This window comes from Chelonoidis abingdonii, chromosome 1 (assembly GCF_003597395.2).
Source record: "Chelonoidis abingdonii isolate Lonesome George chromosome 1, CheloAbing_2.0, whole genome shotgun sequence".
Lineage (NCBI taxonomy): Eukaryota > Metazoa > Chordata > Testudines > Testudinidae > Chelonoidis > Chelonoidis abingdonii.
This window is the reverse complement of record NC_133769.1, coordinates 103,320,719-103,342,710: the sequence shown is the minus strand read 5'-3', so window position 1 is coordinate 103,342,710 and position 21,992 is coordinate 103,320,719. Positions and strand designations below refer to the sequence as shown.

Here is a 21,992-nt window from a genome sequence, read left to right as displayed (position 1 = left end):
GTGCCTTGAGCTTGAGCTCACAGAACTGTTGGCTGCTGTGAGCCTGGGGATCAAGGGACATGCCAATAACTACTATTATTAATAATTATAATTATTATTTATATTGGGGTAGCCCCTAAAGACTAGTCAGGATGTGGGCCCCACTGTGCTCGGTGCTGTGCAATCACACAGAAAGACACTATCCGGCACGGAAAAATTTATGTTTAAATTTAAATTAAAATCTAATTTCAAGGAACTGCCTTGGAAGAGATTTGGTAGCATAGATGTTAAGAGTAAAACAAGGGACCTAAACTCTGTTAATAGAAGAGGCTGTGTTTTTAGGGTTCTGATTGTAAAATAGGGACTCACAGACCTATTCCTGCAGCATGTGTTAAAGATACTTTCATTCAATGCAAAGGAAAACAGCTTTGCTACATTTCTCTTCCATGGTTCCACCTGGAGAAATGTTGTATTTATTACAATACTCTAGTTACATATTAACTCTCTTGGCACAGTAGTTATTATCACCTGCCATGAAACGGAAACCACAGGCATTTGATAAATTAACTGTAATTTCACTGTGACTTCTTTCAATGCCTTTGCATCCTCTGATGAAACTTCCTTCAACAATACATAGGGAATCACAGCTAACAGATATCTCTGTACCTCTGATTAAAGGTCTTTTTTTGCTCTTTTTTCAGCTATAAAAGAACACCATTTTCACACATCTGTGCTAAATCTAGCACCAATTTTTTCACTTCTGACATTAAGACAGTAGATGTGGAACTTAACATGCAGACCTGGGAAAGGTTTTCCATTTTCTTTTGATGAATTTATTATTCTTAATACATGAAGAGCAAGGGAATAAACAAGTGACACAATCCTTATTCAAGGCTGTATATCTACCATTCCCTCATCTTCTGTCTCTTATGGCATTCAAAGATTTATGGACCAAAATTCCAGAACAGTGAGGAAACGGAAGTTCTGTCTTTTGCTCCAGATAAGACCTTTTGCCTTGAAATCTTCATAAGAACAATGCTGAAAAACCCTCAAACTCCGCTGGGCAGCATAGGCCTGGCTTGACGTAAGAAACTTGCCTTATTTTTAGTGGGTATGATTGGGAAGGTGAGTGGAAGGTTATGTTGTCATAACAAGCAGTATGTTGGAATCTGAATGGCTAGCTAAGATCAGTGGAAACATACTAGTAAACAAGCCTAAATGTAAGATAAAATAGAGGTCAGATTATGCACAAACAGTGCATGGACAGAGCATTCTGTACAGGGATTGGTTCCTACAAAGTAACCAAGCCAGTTCCAAAATGTATGATACAAAGTGTAGTAAATACAATGTAATATGTAAAGGTATATAAAGGAAGAGGTTTTCTATGTAACTTTGGATGTGTAATATGCCCTATGTACACTCCCTACACTTGAATCTGATCAACTCAATGGGGCATTAGAGGGATAGGACTACTGAGTTACTACAGAGAATTTTTTCCCAGGTATCTGTCTGGAGGATCTTGCCCACATGCTCAGGGTCTAACTGATCACCATATTTAGGGTCAGGAAGGAATTTTCCCTGGGTCAGATTGGCAGAGACCTTGGGGGCTTTTTGCCTTCCTCTGCAGCATGGGGCACAGGTCACTTGCAGGTATAATCTAGTGTAAATGTTGGATTGAAGTCTTTAAACCATGATTTGATGATGTCAGTAACTCAGACAGAGGTTAGGGGTTTATTTCAGTAGTGGGCAAGGTTCTGTAGCCTGCAGGAGGTCAGACTAGATGATCACTATGATCCCTTCTGACTTTAAAGTCTACTACGAGTCTATCAACTCAATGTAGCTTTGCTGTATGCAATATACAGATAATAAAGTGATGAAACCTGGAGTCAAAGTGAGTTTTTGGGAAGCTGAGTGGAAAGACGTCTCAGAGGGAATCCCAACAGATGGGACTCTGGATCATTGCAGGGGGACAGTGTTCTTCTGTTGCTGAGGCTTATGACTGGCTTTTGAATGAAAACCCAGTTTGGATTTTAAAAACAACATCAACAACCACAACTGTGGTTTGCACTCACCAGAATTATCTTTAGATTTTTAAACCCCACGTTTCTTTGACACCTGTTTGATGGCCTGTGCAAAATTAGTCAGTCAGCTCATTAGCGGACAAGTGGCCACATCATAAAGTAACACGATCACAACAGTATTCTAGTTAGCAGTTTCAGCAAATCAGGTGGGCCACACAGGCTAAGACACTTTCTCACTCCTACAGGTTTCTGCAAAGCACAGAAGAGGTTCATTGGTGGGACAATGTGAGGAAGCTCATCCTGCTGCTGTACATACTGCACCTGTTCAATGGCTAAAGAGAGGATGTTTGTTTCTAGTGCCTTCAGTCTGACAGCTTTCACCAGCTCCCATGTCACTTGAAAGAAACAAGCAGCACCTTCAGCTGTCTACATCTCTTGATGTTCCTTCACTTTCTGCCTTTGATAATTGTAATAATTTGAACATTTAGAAACTGCTTTTCATCTCCAACGATCCCAAAGGTCTTTACAATGGGCCAAGTTCCAGGGGCTGACAGGTTCATTACTCTAGCAGAGGTATATGCTGGCCTGCCTGATCTTCAAGATGGTCAGGCCAGTGCAGGAGAGGAAACAAAGTGATTGTCCCCTGCATTAGTTCTTCCTTCTGATGCGCTTCTCCCTCCTCAACCCTCATACAAAGACTGTGGAGGCCACGGGGCCGTGCAGAGTGACCTATGGGGAAGGGAGTGAGGGGACTGGTGATGGTGGACCATGCTCAGTCAGAGCCCTCAAAATACTAGGTAGCGGGGTGAGACAGGAGAAGACCTGTGCTAGCCTCCTGTTCCATTGCTCACAGAAGGGGAGAAGTCTTCAGGCCAATCAGCTGCTGTTCCCAGATGACAGTTCTGACCCAGCCCTCTCTCCCTGTTTCTCAGGCTGAGCTCCCTGACTGTTAGTCTTCCCACGCAGGGAGGTTGAGTGAGGCAGCACCTCTCCCTGCCATAACACTCCCCTGACTGTCGTTGGTAAACAGAGTCAGTGAAGAGAGTGCAATCCTAGAGCCTGCCAAGGGGGCTGGACTGAGTAGCTGCAGAAAGTCTCTGCTGCCACTGCCAAGGGGAGCGAGTCCCCTCAGGGTGCGACTAGCATGTGGTGAGTCAGATGCCTGGCCAGGCTACAGAACTGTGGCCAGGCTCTCTGCCCAATGAACTCCAAATGCTGTATTGGGACCTAAGTAAATATATCCAGCTACCACTGCAAACACCACCGAAGTGCAGCACTTCTGGGATGGGAAGGTGCAATAGCTGAACAGGGCACAAGTAAAGGAGGGTAACATATTTCAGCAGGGAGTCAGGGATTATGACTGTAATTACCCAAACTTGAATTTGGGCAGGACACCCAGGGTAATACCCCTGCTTTTGTCAAATCAAGCAATGAGCTCTTTAATGAGCACACAGTATCAGGACTTTCAGTTTACGTCTCTCCCAAGTGATAGCTAGTCACAAAACCTCTCACTTTTGAGATGCCCCATACAGCTTGTCATAAACATACAGCTAAGGGTAGCATAAAATCCCTCCTTACTTGTAAAGGGTTAAGAAGCTCAGATAACCTGGTTGGCACCTAACCAGAAGGACCAGTGGGGAAAGAAGATACTTTCAAATTGGGGTGGAGGGGGGGAGGTGGCTTTGTTTTGTGCTGTGTGGGTGTTCTTTCCAGAGACAAAGGGAGAGATCAAGCAAGTAATCCAGCTCCCACTGAAATGATACATCTAATATTACAGAAATAGTAAGTAATAGCAAGGAAATACACTAGAGTATCTTTTGTTTTAGCTTGTGAATTTTCCCTGTGCTAAGAGGAAGGTTTATTCCTGTTTGGGTTTTTTTTTGGTAACTTTAAAGTTTTGCTAGAGGGAAAACCTCTGTGCTTTGAATCTTTTGTTACCCTGTAAAGTTATCTTCCATCCTGGTTTTACAGAGGTGATTCTTTTATCTTTAAATAAATTCTTCTTTTAAGACCTTGGTTGATTTTTCATTGTTCTTAAGATCCAAGGGTTTGGGTCTGTGTTCACCTGTACCAATCGGTGTGGATAATATTCTCAAGCCTTCCCCAGGAAAGGGGGTGTAGGGCTTGGGGGAATATGCTTCCAATTGGTCCTTTCCCTGATTCTTTGTCTAAATTACTTGGTGGTGAAAGCATACTGTTTAAGGACGAGGTGGAATTTGTGCCTTGGAAAAGTTTTTAACCTAAGCTGGTAAAAATAAGCTTAGCAGGTCTTTCATGCAGGTCCCCACATCTGTACCCCAGAGTTCAGAGTGGGGAAGGAACCCTGACACAGCTGATCCCCAGAAAGCAGCTGCTATTGCTGTTCACCAGACAGCATACGTACTCCTTTCTCCCCACCATCACAGACAGCCAGTATCTCCTTCAGGATATGCTGAAAGACTCTTCCAGCCTCAATTGCAGTCATGAGCCCAAACTCAACCAGTGTGTGGCATTAATACCACCAAGCTGCTTTAAAGCTTCCTGAAAAATGTGAAGCATTCTAGTTATTTTAATTACTGTGCATTGCATAAGCCCGAAACCAGTTCATACAAAGAAATAACAGAAAAGTGTTTTTCATTCACTCTCACTCTCTCCCTTGCTCAGTGCCAGGCTCCAAAGCTCTGGGAACTCCAGTTCTTTTTAGCATTTGAAGCACTTCATCTATTTGAAATCTCTTTGTTCAGTCATTTAAAACAATTGATACAGTTTAGAGTTCAGTTTTCGAAATACTTCCATTTGGAAATGGCCCCACTAGTATAAAAGCAAAGCAAAGAGATGTGGAAATCCTTATTTTAAACAAAAATGAAGTAAAGTCATTGCTTGCAAAAGTAAGGTTCCAATAACGTTGGCTAGAAATACAAACACACATACACACATGCACACACACAAACAGCTTTGTTGGAGCACCTAACCACAACCTCCATCCCCAACTCAGAGGGCTCAACGATCCTTCAAGAGGCTGAGCCCTTTGGCTCTGACTGATCCAGCCATGCACTTGAGCACTTGCTTAACTCTATGCATGCAAGCAGTCTCTTTGTCTTCAGTGGGACTTAAGTATGTGCCTAAGCGCTTTGCTGTATCAGGGCCAGAATGATTAGCACCCATACAGGATCTAACCCTCTGTTTCAGCTTTATAGGCTGGTAATAAAACATTTTATTCTTTAATGTCCACCACTGACTGAGGAAAATAACAGTCAGTCTGATTTGAACAGGAGTACTTGTGGCACTTTAGAGACTAACAGATTTATTTGAGCATAAGCTTTCGTGGGCTACAGCTCACTTCATCGGATGCATGTAGAGGAAAATACAGTAGGAGATATATATATATATACACACACAGAGAACATGAAATATTGGGTGTTACCATGCACACTATAAGGAGAGTGATCAGTTAAGGTGAGCTATTATCAGCAGGAGAGAAAAAGAATGGTTTGTAGTGGTAATGAAAATGGCCCATTTCCAGCAATTGACAAGGAAATGTAAGGAACTGGGGGGGAGGGGGAAATAAGCATGGGGAAATAGTTTTACTTTACGTAATGGCCCATGACTCCATGTTAATGGACTGAGTCGACTTTCCGTGGAGAAATTAGAATTTGTAAAAAAGATGTACAGTGCTTTAAGTTAACCTATTGTTCATGGAAGTGGCTGGGCTGACTAATTTGCAGACAGGAGTCTATTGACTGCAGTAGGTCTCTTCACCTTTATGCCAGTTGTGGGTGTGACCCTGGGTGCTCCTTGGTTAGCGGGAGCAGTTCTGGCACTGCTTTGCACTTAATTTTGGTACTTTTAACCAGCACAGTTCTCCTAGTTTCATGAAACGTCTTTTTGTACTAATTACATTCAGAAGTTTTTGTCAGTTCAGAAGCAGTTTTCTTGCAGTACCTAGGCCCCATAAAATTTCATCTTCAGAGATAGCCAAAAAGGAGGAGAATACCATTTCCATTACTTTACAGTAGTAGCTTACATTTACATAGCACCCTTTGTCCTGAAGAAGGATCCCAGAGTGATTTACATCTTGTGTATGGGGGCTACTTCAACCACAGATGGAACACCTCAGACATTCCCTGCCTGGTGTCAATATGCAACAGGATTTGAAGAGGGGGAAGAGAAGAGTAACATATCCAATTTAAATCATAGTGGGAACTCATGGAAGCAGAAAGTAGTTATTATTGCTGGAATTCAACCAGGACATAAGGCTTAACCACCCTACTCTGGCAAAAAGCACCATGGATTCTTTGGTTATCACAAGTGGTCTGAACCCTTGCTTCACTCCACACTGAAACAAAACCCAATCTATATCTTGCAGCGCAGTGCCCCCTAGCACAATGTTGAGACATTAACTCAGGACTGACTCGCAGGAAAGGACGCCAGGTACTGAGTCACCAATACCTACAGATGTTACGTGGGTTATCCTTGTAATTTTCACACCAAGTATTGACCTAGCACAGTCATACTTAGCTTGTGGGATCCTAGTAAATCAAAGTATTTTTGAAAATGGTCACAAAAGGCTTAACGTTTTCTTCAGGAAGAAGAGTTGAATACTGGTTTTTCCTCCTTTAGTTTTCCCTCCAAAAGACATTGTGGCACAGAGGCTAGGTTATTAGATGGGGAGCCAGATCTAGGTTGTAATACCAGCTCTGCCCTGCTGCATGACCTTCAGCAAATCACTTCACCTCTCTGTGCCACAGTTTCCCCATAATAACAACAATAAAAAGCTCTTCTCATCAGTATCATGACTCCAATATTACAGGTAGGGAAACTGAGGCACAGAGCTGGGCCGTGACTTGCCTAAAGTCACCCAGCAGATCCGTGGCAGAGCTGGAACTAGAGCCTAGGTCTCCCGAGCCCTTTGAGGTCTGCAATTGAAAAACATCCTATGCAAGCTATGTATTATTGTTACTATTGTTCAGCATTCAGTACGGGGAGAAATATAGAAAAACCAATATAGCACAATAGAAAATCCACCTCTTTGACAAAGAATGCATTGGTGGCAAACAGTGTCAAAAGCTCAGCTGTACCCTAAATGACCAAATACAGCTATCGTTAGTCCAACAACTGCTCATACATGCATCCAGAAGGTTCAGACTGAAGAAGGGTGGCACAGCGAGAACACTCACTCACAGTTAGGAGAGGATGACCAGCCAGGGCAACTGAAAGCAATCTGTGTCCCTTTTCATCTTGAAAAGTAATTGCAGGTTACTTCTCCAGGTTACACTGGAAAAAATAAACTAGCAGCTGTATGGGTAACTTTAACAATCCTGGTCAGGACCCATCTAAAACATAAGCAACTGCTTGGAGCCCCAAGCATTTAGAAGACTCTTGTAATGTCAGGAACTCCTGGCCTGATCCCCATTTCAGAACCAGAGGGGGAAGGAACTCAGGAGTTTATTCCTCTGCCCCTTTCAGTTTCTTCTGATTATGTCTGTTGTCTGAGTATAGGACCAACTCTTAGCATGTAACATCTTCACAGCATTTTACAAACTTCAACTCATTAACTCTCATAACACCTTAGTGAGGTAGAGAAGCATTACTATTTCCATTTTAGAAATGAGAAAACTGACTCAGAGAGTGACCTGGTCAAAGTGACAGAGTGAGTCAGTGGGATCAAAATTTGGAGTTTGTGGGCCAAACGCTGTCATTTTTAGAATATCCTTCCTCTCTCAAATATTGTGTTGTGATGCTGTTGTGATTGGTCAGTTGTATCATGATGCTGGTGATGTCAGTTTCAGACCCATACTTTTAGATAGTATGTAAAAAAGTGCAGGGCAAGATTCTGATCTTATTAATATGGGTTTCAACCAGTGTATCTCTGCTGATTTCAGTGGAGCTACTCCTGATTTACTCCTATAAAACTGAAATCAGAATCTAGTCCCAGGGATTTAGATTTTCCCATATGCACTCAACTACAGATTCCAAATACCCAACATATTTTTGCCTGGGGTTTCTCAGGTTGCGAAGATGGGCCACAAGACTATGTACAGTTAGACATTAAAGTAATCTGCTTGAGAGAACTGTCTCTCACTCTCATGTACTTATAGTTATATTATGTACATTGTGTGAGCACCACACAGTTTTTAATGTATTTAACCACACAACTTCCCTATGAGGTAGAGAACTGCTATCATCCTCATTTTACAGACGAGGACCTGAGACACACAGAGAGAAAGAGTATGTTTACATTGGGGAAAAAAAAACCCCTCCAACCCCCTCACCCCCCAGCTCTGAAGCTTAGATCCTGGGTCTACAGATTCAGGCTTGTGGGGCTCACACCACAGTGGTAAGTATAGCCATGTATATGTTCCTGCACGGGCTGGAGCTCGGGATCTGAAACCCAGAGAGGGGGGTGAGTCTCGGAGTCAGAGTTCCAGACCGAATTGGAACATCTACACAGCTATTTTTAGCACCATAGCACAAGCCCGAGTTTGTAGACCCAGACTCTGAGACTTGCTGCTGTGGCTTTTTTCTTTTTGCAGTGTAGATGTACCCTAAGTCACACTGGTCCCAGGTGGCACAGCTTGAACCCAGGTCTCCCAGGTCCCAAACTAGCACTACCTTAACCTCTAGACAATCCTTCCTCTCTAATATAACCATCCATACTGTAGTGGTCTAATAGCAATACCCAAAACAAAGTCTATCCTTCCAAGGGACTGGAGTTCTTAATTTGTTTTCCATAGGCTGTACAATTAAAAACAAGGTATAGTGGGCAATCTTTTACCCAGATGTAACTGAACTGTACATTTGAAGATTTAGCTTACTGTTTAGAAACTTAGGACTGCTGGTCTCTGGACTTTAATACTGGCATAATGTACAACTAGAAATGCTTAAGGCTTATAAACTCCATGGAAAATACTCTGATATTAAGTGCAGTGGTTTGATGCTTTCATTAATCACTTCTCAGCCCCTTTGCAGGATAATAAGACCTCTGTATTGTGCATCTGGCAATCTTCCTTCCTCAAAGTTCAGCTCTACTGTAACAGTTACATGTCTGCATCTGAGAGAAATGTATAGTTCCAAACAAGGATAAGGGAAAACAAACCAAACAGGACTTCACTATACTTTGCACTAAAGCATCACTGCTAAAACACACAGCAAGATTAAGAGTTGGGAGTGCTTGGGTAGATACGACAGGGCTTTTTTTCCCAGCTCAGTTTTAACAATTTGCTTTATCATCCCTTGCTGCTTGGGAATCTTGTGGGGAAGGCTTTGGATAGGATTAAAAAAACACAAACATCAAATCCTGGTTTATAGCCCAAATAGGACTTGCCCTCCTTTTTTTCTTCCAATCCCATTCCATTGCCCACCGAGGAAGGAAAGGAAGCACTAGTATGTTAGTTTCTTGCTGTGATACATTTTCTTTTCAAAAAATCATTCATATTCTACAACCTCCAGTTTAAAATTAGCTCCCACTCAGATGAGCTATTTTCCAGAAAAGTAATTAAAGATGAAAAAAAACCCATCTGCACTTTGAATTGATCTTCCCATATTGGATTCTGCCACCAAAATACGTGCTCGAGTGTGAGGCGCATTGTCAAAACTTGTGTAAATGATCACAGCTCCATCACTGAAGTAATGACGAAGCTATGGCAGTTTGCAGCAGCTGGGGATCTGCTCTGCGCTGTGTTCCTACTTGCACGCCCTGTGATCCGAGAATAATGCAACCTGTTTGCAACAGCATCTGCCTCCAGCATCATGCTGTGGGATGGGAAAGCAGAGTGGCTGCCCTGAACAAGGAACTTTTGGTTGTGCTTTGAAACAGGCAGCAACCCTTATTAACCCCTTTCCTCCATCTGTCCCTCTCTCTGCTCCAGAGGGGCCCATGCTGCAGGCAACACGCAGCTTTGCTGTGATCCCTCTCCCAGCCCCACCACACTCCCACAGCCACATTATTCCCTATAAGGCACTGAATCCCTCGCTCCAACCCCGCCCCTAGCCTCTCCCCCTTTGCCTGGGAGATGAGGTAATGCGGGGCTCCGATTGGTCGGGGCGGGGGCGCACCCCACGAGCCCGAGAGGGCGCTATCCAGGCTATAACTGCAGCCGCCAGCCTAGGAGAGCAGCAAAGGCGCCGAGAGCTTCGAACTCCGCGGGCAGGGGGAGCCCAGGCAAAGCTGCCACACAGCCGCGCTTCCCAGCAGCGACTGCACTGAGAGGGGGGCAGCGCAAGGAGAAGAGGCTCAAAGACCGTTTAAACAGAAGCCTATAAAAGAACCCCCCCCCCAAGTCAGCCCTCCCCTCCTAAGTGGAGAGCAACTTTGGGCCAGCAGCTGCACCAGCATCATGTCTGTGTGGCTTAGCTTCCTCCTCGTGCTCCTCTGCAGCTGGAGCCTGAGTGACTTGGTGGCGGAGGCTTGTACTTGCCTCCCCATCCACCCCCAGGATGCTTTCTGCAACTCTGACATTGGTGAGTGTCCCCTTCCTTCCCTAGCCCGCGCCTGGCACTTCTGCTCGCTGCTAACTTCCTCTACGGTCCCAGCATCGGGGAGGAACGAATGCCCCCCCCCGGAGGGAGATGCACCTTGTGGTTCCACAGATGCATGGTCGTGTTGCGGGGGGGGGGGAGCGGGGGAAGATAGCGCTACGGTTTGGGGAGCGTGCGGTTTGCGAGCAACGTTTCCCGCTTGCAGCGATGTCAGAGTGCTTTGCAAGGGAGAGAAGTTTAAATGCTCCCCCCCTCCCGCCGCATTGCACGCAGAGGAAAGTGGCACTTTTCTTCCACACTGATATTATGTTCCCTTACATCTAGAAAGTTCGCTGTGGGGGGCTGGGAAGGAGGAGGGACTCTTTTGCTAAAACTTTGAAAAGTAACCAGTGTACGAAATATGGAAAACCGTATTTAGGCTTAATCAGACTCATTTATGAGAAGTTGGAGGGCTAGAGAACGACTTCCAAATTACAGCTCCCTCCTTGTCTTTCTTCCCCACTTCCAAAAAACAATTAAGGCTTTATCATTACAGTTTTAAGTAATCAAGTTAAAATGGGGGCAGGATAAAAGTTGTGAAAGATGACCTGACCCTGTACAGCTTTTTGGAGTTGCCTTATGTATCTCTATTTTTTTAAGTGATTTTTTTTCCCCTTAAGGAAAAATGGAGAATGGGAGTTGTTTTAAAAATTTAAACTCTGCGCAGCAGCTTTTCCAAGACTACCACCTCTCCAAGAAAAACAAGCTTTGCAGACTTTCTAGAAATCAGTAATTGTAAAAGTGACAGGTTTCCTGACACAGACAAAAACAACATTGAAGGTGTGGGCAGCCAAAATTTCCTTCATGAGCTGCTGCCAAGCAAATAATACTTAACAACAATAAAAGTCAGGACAAATTCTCACAAGCTAGGGAACTGCCCTTGGCAACTTGGAATGATGTAATTCACACCAATTAGTGGCAACAGAAGGAATGGGCTCTGTAGAGTCATAATCCTACACAAAAGTTAGGGAGGTATGTAACAAGTTTCCCAAGGATTTTCCACAATATGCTCTGATCCTTGCAGGGTTTGTGTGTGTGTGTGTGTGTGTGTTTTCTGACATAAAATAAGTTGAAATAGTGTGACACTGGGGCTAGGAAAACTACAATATATAGGATTTAAAAAAAAAAAAAACTTTGAAAGCAAAACCACATTTTCACTAGGACCTTCTTAATGTTCTCCTGCTCCAATCTTTGGCATGTGAGTGATATTCATAAATGAGGGGTGGGGGGAATAACTGGGTGGCTCAAGGGAATGGGATAATGGAGACTCACTCTAGTTACCTGGTTTGTATATGGCCCAGGTTGGCATTAAATGACCAAATATGGTTGCTGTTTGATGCTGTTCTATGGCCTACTGTATAATAAATGAGTGAGTGGTCCAAGTTGTCAGCCTAGGTGTCAGCCTTTGCAGAGAGGGGAATGGTTGAATAGACAGGGTGACTGAAGTCCTACTCTTGCCCCTAGAGGTTGTCTCTGTAGCTCAGGGTTGAGAGATACACAAATGGTTTGGGGAAGCTTGCATTGCTGATACCAGTACTGTGACTACTCTGTAGACAGACTGAGAAAGCAGACTGCAAAGCAGTCCACTTGGCAGCTTCTATGAAAAATAAATTAAATAGGGGCAAAAATATACTAACTTTTCAGTGCAACGTTGACTTGATTCACTAACATGGGATCTCATCAGTAGCATTTTAAATTAGCTGAACCTGATGACAAAACTTTTCCTCTCTTGTCTTTATAACCCTCCTTTATAAAAACCTGCAGAGATGCCTAGTTATTTGTGTCTGGTTTCTATAAGGCATTTGCCTCTGAAAGCCAAGAAAAACATTAGATACATGTTCAAAGGCCTGGGAAAGGTAAAATTTGCTTTAGACCTGATAGCCTGGAAAACATTATGAAGAGTTTTCTAGCCGAGGATCCTTCTAGGAAGCCATACTATTGAAAGTTCACTTGAAGATTTTTATTGTTGACACTTTCTTTACTTTGCACTAGCAGTAAGTGTGTCAGCTGAGAGGCAGCTGCCAAGGAGATTTTTGCCTTTTCTGAAAACAATGGTGTTTGAGAAGCCGATGTGCCTGCATCTATTGCTGGAGCTTCCACATGTGCCTTTCATATGCTGAAATCTGTGAGAATTCAGTCATCTGCTACTCCCTTTTAATGCTTTGACTAAGGAATTAAATACACCTTGTTAATTACACTTTCTGATAACTTACATCTTCTCTAGAAACAAAAACATTAAAAGTAGGACAAGCAGTGAAGCCCTGTGTAGCATCCCTTCCAGAATAGCCCCGTACAGCTCACGTTGTTTGCAAGATTTCTCTGATTGGTGGATTTCTGAGTTCAATGTCAAGGTGCTGATCTCATTTTATTCTTGAGTGACCTGCTGTTATTTGTTATGGCTCATAATTTTTGCCTTGCCTTGGTCTGAGATATCAAGTGTGAGTATAACTGGGATTGTGCTCTTGGGGCTTATAAGGGGGTGCATAATACAAAGGGGGAGGAAGCAAAAGGGAAAGAGAGTTCCCCCATATTGTGAAGTTACTATGGACTGATCTTAATGAAACATGTCATTTCTGTGATTGGACTGAAAAAGTGGAGCTAGGTCTATGAAGCTCCAAACTCTCCCTTAAAGCAGTAACCCTGCCTGGCTGTCTTCCGCCAGCATTGCCATTCTTTTCATGAGCCAAAAGAACAAGAGTTATATCCAGACTTCTGGCCAGTGAGGAGTTAACTGTCTCCATGGAAACTGATGGCAGTGTACTAGTGCAGTGTTTAGACAGACTAAACTACATGCCGGATTATAAAACACATTGTGGGGAAGAAAGAGACGTGGCAGCACGTTTTTATCGGTTCTTGAAACTCCTGACAAAATACCGGTTCCAAAGGGAGGAATCAGTGTAGTAAGGGCTGGGAATCAAGACAGGGCTGGAAGAACAGAGCTGTTAAAACAGCTCCAACAAGAATGCAAGATATTAACATGCTAGGTGACAACCTGGCAAGTGTTTGTTACCTTCCAAAAACATGCCAGCACAGTGTGGTTTCTGAAGGCGCAGAAAGCTTCTGCTTTGAAAATGGAATGCAAGTGCCTGTTGTTGGAATTCAGTGGGTAGGTGTAGCAGGGTGCTGTGCAAAAACATCTAATTAGTCCCTGCCCAGTTAGCTCCAATCAGAGGAAGCAGATTGGGGCTGATGGAAAAGGCCTGATGCCGGTCTGAGGATTGGCAACACCTGCTGGTCAGACAAGCCAAGGGCTATAAAGGCTGGGAGGGAGCCAGAAGGTGAGGGGCAGCCAGAGAGAAGTCAGTCAGGGAGGGAAGTGGTGGCGGCGGCCTCTTAGCTGAAGGCTGACTCTGCCTGTAAAAGAAGTTCAATAATCCTGTAAAGCTTGTAAATAGACAGACACTGGTGGTGGGATAACTATAGGTAAATAAAGACACAGGTATTGCACAATCCTGAAGCCTCTCCGAGCCTTATTGGGGCAGCAAACAGGCCCCAGGAAGAGGGGTGGGTTGTGAACCCTGTTACAGTAGGGCTTATGGGACCGTCTTTCATTTAGTCTGTCCTGCCCTAATGGGGGATATGGCACTAGAGTTTCATTTTGAATTGCCTTGGGCTCAGCTCTGTGGCAGGGTTCCAACCCTGGAATCTTCTGCAGCCCTTTAAGCAACTTTTCAGAAACAGATGCTCAAGCAAACCCAGTGAGAGGTCAGTTTTTTAAACAGACAAGATTCTTTCAATACCAAAGCAGAGGTTGTGGTTTCGGGAGGAAGCCTAGACTCTATACGCAGTCATACTTTTGAAAAACAGTACTGCTAACCAGGAGACCTAGCTGTCACTTGGGGCCTCTTCACTCACCCTGGACGTGCCAGAGTGACAAATGCAGTCACAGTAAGTGGAGGGGTGCTTGCATCTTGTTGCTCAAATTAGGGGAGAGACAAAGCAGAATCTCTGAGGTTGATCCACAGCCAAACTGGTGCTTTAACACTTGGTTTTTCTTTCTTAACTGAATTGTGACTTCCTATATAAGAGCCAGCATGGATAGCTCTAGGGTTGGCCAAGTGGCAAACTCAGGGCAAACTGTTAAGGTTTGATAAAGAAACTTTGCCTCCTTTGCTTTCCAAGAATGTGAATTTTTTATTAGTTATTTTTGTTACTGGGCCTTTGGAGGGAACAAAGACCACAGGCGCTTTGTCCTCTTTTTGTCAAAGCTGTGACAATTCCAGCTGGATGTGGCTGACATGAAAGGGGCTTGTTTGTACTCTTCTTTCTGCTGGAGCAGCAGGAACTTTTCAGATTGGTTGCTGAATGTTGCATTCCTGCAGATTTGGAAAGAACCAAAAAAGAACTATTTTTATGTATTTGTGGTATTGGTTATTTAGAGCCCAATAATGCAGGAGTTGAGTGCATTTAGCATTTTGTAGAATCTGGCCTGGAATATGTCACTCCTCCAAATGGCTTTGTTCCAAAAATGTGATGGAAATTATTGTCCCCAAGAAGTGATGCAGAACATTCAATAATGCAATTCTGATGGGTTTCCTTAGTATCTGGTAACTATTGCACATGCTTACTCCAGATTTCCTGCAGGAAGTAACCCCACAAAGACCTCTGCACCACCAGAGAGCCAGATGTTCTAACCCACAGTCCCAGTGTTCCTTACTTGAAGCAGAAATTTCTTCCTTTCAGTATTTCCCACCTGCTCTTGAGAACTCTCCACCTGGCAGTTGTTTCTGGGAACAAAATAGGGAGGCAAGAGTGTAATTATGTACAGCAATGTGCTGTGCTAGGAGAAAACACTTGCCTTTTGCTTTGCAAACTTTTTCATCTACCAACAGAGGAGTGTATGTGTACTTTAAGTTCAGCAAATCTGGCTATTTCCATCAGTAGTTTTCTGCAGCACAAAAAAAAAGGGAATTGTTTAATAAGAAAAACTCCATTAGTGTCCTTGATACTTTGCAAGACACAAAGACAGTCCCTGACTTGAAGAGTCTCCTATGTAATGCTCCTGGATCCAATAATGTGTAGTCATGCAAGAGTGCAGAATCTTCCTGAAGTCAACAAGACTCCATATGAGTACAGGAGTCCGTGCTAGCAGATCCTGATGCAGGATCAGAAGACGGGATGCATGAAGATGCACAGTGGAGGGAATAAGTTGGTGGGGAGGTTAACTCCTTTCTTGTTGGCATCATGGGATGATCTTGAGAGCAAAATTCTTAAGCAAATCTTCATTTTTGCACCACATAAAAATGTTTGCCATTTTCTCTCCTATGAAATTTGCCTGGGATGCTTGTGGAGATTACACACACACACTTGAAATGAAAACCTAAATGCTGTTTGTCTGTTTGGCTGACACTGTACTTTTTCCCCTCCCCTTTCCACCCCCATACGGTACTTTGATGTAGATTGATCCAGCGTGTTTCTTTTGGGAAAGAAGCCTTGTTAGTCTGTGGAGGAGGTGTTGTCATTAAATGAAACTTCAACAGTATGCTTTCCAAAAATTCTTAAAGGCCAGTAAATCCGAGAGGAGACCTTTCCACAGGTTGGTTTTAGATAGCAAGCAGGGACGTGCACATGATGCCTTCCAGCTTGCAACCCAACTGAGCCCTGAGGTGTGATGTCAGTCCTCTAACTGTTGGAGAGTATGTTGAAGTTTACTTTTAATGACAAGAGTTCCTGCTTAGACTGAAGGGGCATCTTTCTCGTGTGTGCTGCATATCGCTTCAGGGTCCAATTCTCTTCTTCCATGCCAAATTGTAAATGGGGAGTACCTCTGCTGATGTCAGTGGAGTGGACCAATTTTATCCTGGGGTAAGTCACAGGAGAATCAGGCCTTCATGCTGAAATCAGTGAAGTAAAAACCATTGTTCACAAACTTAAGACCTATTGTAGCTCATCTAAAACTCTGTATGCTACCTTGTAACTAACCAGTTCAGCTAGAATGGATTCTTCTTATGACACTAAACCAATCCACCTACTGGCTGATTGTGGCCTGTGTGCCAGCAGTGGCACATGTACCACTGTCACTGTAGTACATATCCCACAATATTAAAAATAAAAAGATGAAGCTATTTTCTCTCCCTGTGCATTGGCAGCAGAGTTGATCAAAGCAGCAGAATAAACTTAGACCTGCTGCAGGTCTCCTTATTCTCTATTCAAGGAGTGGCCAACCTGAGCCTGAGAAGAAGCCAGAATTTACCAATGTACGTTGCCAAAGAGCCACAGTAATACATCAGCAGCCCCCCATCAGCTCCCAGCACTTCCCAGCCACTGATCAACACATCCCCCCTCTCTCCCTGCACCTCTGGATCAGCTGTTTCAGGGCACGCAGGAGACACACGGGGGCAGGGAGGGGGAGTGAGAGCACAGCAGGTTCAGGGGAGGGCATGGGGTTTGTGGCAGAGCCAGGGATTGAGCAGTGAGCACCCCCAGCACATTAGAAAGTTGGCATCTGTAGCACCAGCCCCGGAGTTGATGTCTATACAAGGAGCAACATATTAACTTCTGAGGAGCTGCTTGTGGCTCCAGAGCCACAGGTTGGCCACTCCTGTTGTTTACTTATTAGGCTTTGCTGGTATAGTTAGAGTGAGCGACACTGGTCATTTTTTAGATTTGCACTTTAAGTGCAGGGCTTATTAGTAACAGTGAGAGAAATAGTCTTGATATAGCTTGGCTCTGTCTGACATTGGTGCACTCTTCCATTTGAGAGAGTTTAAAAAAAGTGTACTGTGGTGGTAGGAAGTAGCAGTGTTGAGTCACAGAGATGTATTGCTCTAGGCAGTTACTAAAGAGTGTACATTTCAATGAGGGATTCAAAGGCACTTCCAAAATCTTCAATGGAGCTAGTCCATTTTTCCATCTATTAATCAAAGTGCTTGCAGTTCCCATTCAAGGCGGGTGAAACAATTAATGAACAAAAACAACCAATCTGTAGATGGAGCATTTTATCAAATAGTTTGCACATGCAAAAAATCAGAGCAGACTCATTGGCTTTTGCCAGTTCTGGTTTAGAAATGTATTCTACTCTGGAAATGAGTGGGTACCAGTAAAATATCTAGGTCAAAAATACGAGTTATATCTTAAACACTGGGGCTGGATTTATTGCTGTGGTGATGCTGAACTCAGGATTGGGGCCTGGATGGAGAAAGAAGGTAGCTTTGTGTCTTCCTTAAGCTGGGATTCCCAGAGGGACAGTGTAGGAATACCTAAGGTGTAGGAGTGCTTGGCCATACCCACCCACCGTCCCATGAATGCCCCCTGCAGCAGAGCTCCCTCAAGGGGCAGTGTAGGACTGACATCACCTGCTATGCTCCTGCCAGGCTCTCCTCTTATAACCAGGAGAATTCCCCAGCGGATAGATCCAGCTACTTTATGACCACTTTATGTTGGTGTAAAGTGGCCACTGGGAAGTGATGAATTTGTCCCACCATTAGCAGCTTAGCACACCTGGGAGGTATTTCTAAAACTGAAATAGCCACATAATTTTGAGGTGCAGAGCAATAGTCACAAAGAGTGGGCCTATAGTTCAACATGTAGACTAATATTATCACACTCAAATTTGGGAGAGGTGAAGTTGGCAATACCTGTGGCCACATACAGACCCAGACTCATGCACTGTAGGTAAGTGCTGTTCTTAAACGTCCGACTTAAGGAGCACACAAAAAACATCAGAGTGGCCCCTGCTGACTCAGCTGCAGTTGTTAACTTGCCAACAGAAAAGTGGGCCAGATTCTATTCATAGCCCAAAGTTAAACTGGATTCACACTGGTTTAAGTGAGAGCAGAATTTGGCCCACTTTACTGAGACCTGTGCTGACTTCATCCATTTTGCTGGTGCATAGAAAAAAAGGAGTATGCAAAAGGCAGCCACAATGACTTCTGCTCCTAGGAACTCTTGGGACAAATTCAGATCTCATGTAATCAGGTGCAACAAAATTGGCTTAAGTGGAGTTTCACCCTCTTATGCTAGGTCTGAATTTGGTCCAGAAGGTGGGGTTGACATGTTTGTCCTCTGAAGGAGAGATGAAAGCAATAAAAACAGGGTTGGGCCAACTTAATGACTGCTGTAAGCAGCTGCAGTGCCATTCACGTCAGTGATGTTGTGCCAGCTTGTATCAGAGATGGATTTCACTTATCTTTTGAGGTTTCTAAGAGGAATGTCACAAACACCGGAGAGTGTTTAAAATTGTTATTAAAAGCCATTAACTTTCTCTGTAAAGTGAAGTGGCTCCCTTGAGCTCCCAGAGTGAAGATTTAGTGCACTAACTGACAGTGTCTAATAACATAAAAATGCAAGTAGTTTTACACAGCCCTGATGATTTTATTTATTCAGTATTTCTGCCAGCCAGAAGAGATTCCTGGACACTCTTGGAAATGAGAGAGAAGTCTCTTGAGTTCTGTGCTGGTAAAATAAATGTTGATGATGAATAATCCAAATTCCTGGTGGTGTTTACACAGGACCTTTTTCAAAGGGCAACTTCAGCCCCTGGAAAAAGTGTGCAGAGAGTTAAATGCAAATTAAATAGCACTGAGAAGCTGATGCAAAAATTATCAACTAAACCCAGCAAAGATCTGGATTAATACACACTGCATATTGGACTTGATCTTGCTTTTTCAAGGCCTTGTCTGCATGAGAGAGCTCAATCGATTGTAATGCATCTTGCATCCATGGACACAAGTGCTTCAGTTGAGTGATCCTGTTGGTATCCAGGAAGTAGGTGGGCAAAGCCCACCCACTGCTAAAGGACCTCCGCCCAGCCTAAGGGAAGGATCCACAGATCTGTGATACCAAATAATTGCGTGGGACAACCAATGAAAAAAACAGGATCGGGGGTGAGGTCGTAGGGCTAAACAAAGGGAACCTGATGGGGATACTGAGCAGAGAATCCCGGACAGCGCCCACTGCTCCTCGAAGGCGTCAAGGGAGCCAGCGAATGCCGCCCAGAGGAACTCTGCCCGGATGCGTGAACGGACGGAGGAACGGAAATAGGCGTCACAGTCGCAGGAAATCCCGTTGGCCAACCTCCTCTCCCTGGTTTTGTAGATGGCTAGTTTGGCCAGGGCCAAGAGGAGGTTGATAAGGAGATCCCGTGACTTTGTGGGGGCACGAATGGGGAGTGCGTAGATAAACAGGTGAGCTGAAGAGTGATAGGGAAGCTATAATCAATTGAAATCACCCTGGTAAGTTGAAGGGGAAAAGCCTCTATTGCCTGCATTCCAGTGTGGATGCAACATGCTTCCACAGTCCATACATTCAACTCTAACACCGATCATCTTTGGCATTGTTGGGGGGAACGCAACAGGGTGAAAAGATTATATTCTCAGCAGGCAGTCCACAGCCGGCTTGCTGGTTTAGGAGTTGCAAAATGGGAGCAGTAGGGAGCATTTCAGAGGGGACCATGGCTGCGAGTGGATTTCTGGGGAGGGATACTGAGGCAGGAGGGATTTCTGGGGATAGATACATTGCTGAAGAAGGCCTGTTGGGACTACATAAGAAGGTTCATCAGCTATGAGATAAGACAGCCACCCCACCAGAACTGGTACCCCACTAGGCAGCCCTAGTGTGGATGCAAGGTCAAATCTTTCACTGATTCAGGGTGGGTAATATGGATGAACTCAATAGGGGGTGGGCTGACCAGTGCAAAACAATTCATTGCTATACCACAGATTGATCTCTCTAGTGCAGACAAGGACTAAGTGGCACGCTGACAGGCTTGCCTGTACAGAGGCACATTTTGATCCCTTTGCCCCTGCTATGCCCACTGGAGGTGAGAGAGAGGGCTAGATCTCTGTCTAGATCCTATGTATCTGCCTCACATCTCTTCATAATTGGCATTCTCTCTCAGTTTAGGACTTGGAGTAGCAGGGCTCTGTGTGGCCCGAGATTGCACAGTGTCTACCTCTATTATCATATTTGGGTTCTAGCCAGTGCTATTCTTCCATCTCTTTGAGCATTAAGTTCTTCTGAATAATCATTTAAGAAATGCTGGGGGAGGGAAATAACTTAATTTTGTTTTTCCAGCTGGATCATCCTATTTGAAAATAGTACTGACTGAATGGTAGGTGCACTGGATTGAAAGAACTAACATGCTGTTTCAAAGTATTCAAGGGATAAAACATTGCAGCCAGGAAATACTGGAATGAGTGCAACAAGTAGAAATCTCCTTGCCCAGCAGGCTCCTGGATGTGGATCTGGTCAAAAATGTTAATTCTAGATAATGTTAATTGCTTTTCTTTAATAATCAGTTCACTGTAAAGCAATCTGTAAAGGGGTCTCCCTTTACTCCTTTAATTCTTATTAGTCCTTAGAACATAAGAATGGCCATACTGGGTCAGACCAAAGGTTCATCTAGCCCAGTATCCTGTCTTCTAACAGTGGCTAATGCCAGATGCTTCAGAGGGAATGAATAGAATAGGGCAATTATTGAGTTATCCACCCCCTGTCTTCCACAACCAACTTCTAGCAGTCAGAGGCTAGGAACACCCAGAACATGAGGTTGCATCCCTGACCATCTTGGCTAATAACCACATGGACCTACACTCCATGAACTTCTCTAATTCTTTTTTGAACCCACTGGTACTTTCGGCCTTCACAACATCTCCTGCAAGGAAGAAGAACTTCCTTTTGTTTGTTTTAAATCTGCTACCTATCAATTTTATTGGGTGACCCCTGGTTCTTGTGTTATGTGGAAGAATAAATAACACTTCCCTATTCACTTTTTCCTCATCATTCATGATTTTATAGACCTTTATCATATCGCCTCATCATCTCTTTCCCAAGGTGAAAAGTTCCAGTCTTTTAAATCTCTGCTCATACAGAAGCTGTTCCGTACCCTTAATCATGTTTCACCTTATAGACTAACAGACGTCTTGGAGCATGAGCTCTCGTGGGTGAATACCCACTTCATCGGATTGCTGCTTTTACAGATCCAGACTAACACGGCTACACCTCTGATACTTAATCATGTTTGTTGCCCTTCTTGGCACCTTTTCCAATCTGAATATATCTTTTTTTGAGATGCAGGGGAACCAGATCTGCACACGTTATTCCAGGTGTGGGCATACCACGGATTTATAAAGTGGCATTATGATATTTACTGTTTTACTATCTCTCCCTTTTCTAATGCATCCTAACATTCTGTTTGCTTTTTTGACTGCTGTTGCACATTGAGCAGATGTTTTCAGAGAACTATCCACAGTGACTCCAAGATCTCTTTCCTGAGTGGTAACAGCTAATTTAGATCCTATCATTTGATATATATAGCTGGAATTATGTTTTCTGATGTGTATTACTTTGCATTTATCAACATTGAATTTCATCTGCCATTTTGTTAACCAGTTTTGTGAGATCCCTTTGCAACTCTTCGCAGTCTGATTTGGACTTAACTGTCTTGAGTGAGATAGTAAGGAGTTTGAAACCAGATTATTTTGGGGAAAAAAAAGAGAGCAGGGTGCCCCGCCTTCTCCTATCAAATTTTCCCTTTTTTATTCTTTCCTCCCCACC

The 21,992-nt window shown here is 43.8% G+C and overlaps 2 protein-coding genes across 2 annotated transcripts in view; one reads left to right on the top strand and one right to left on the bottom strand.

The window, feature by feature from the left end:
• The window catches only part of SYN3 (synapsin III), a 290,187-nt gene that overhangs the window by 117,302 nt on the left and 150,893 nt on the right, over positions 1-21,992 (bottom strand). The window lies entirely within an intron of this gene.
• TIMP3 (TIMP metallopeptidase inhibitor 3) overlaps positions 10,066-21,992 on the top strand; it is a 50,158-nt gene continuing 38,231 nt past the window's right edge. The window contains exon 1 of the mRNA XM_032786146.1: positions 10,066-10,439. Coding sequence (XP_032642037.1) covers positions 10,316-10,439 — 124 coding nt within the window. The 5' untranslated portion in view covers positions 10,066-10,315. The remainder of the gene's footprint in view (positions 10,440-21,992) is intronic.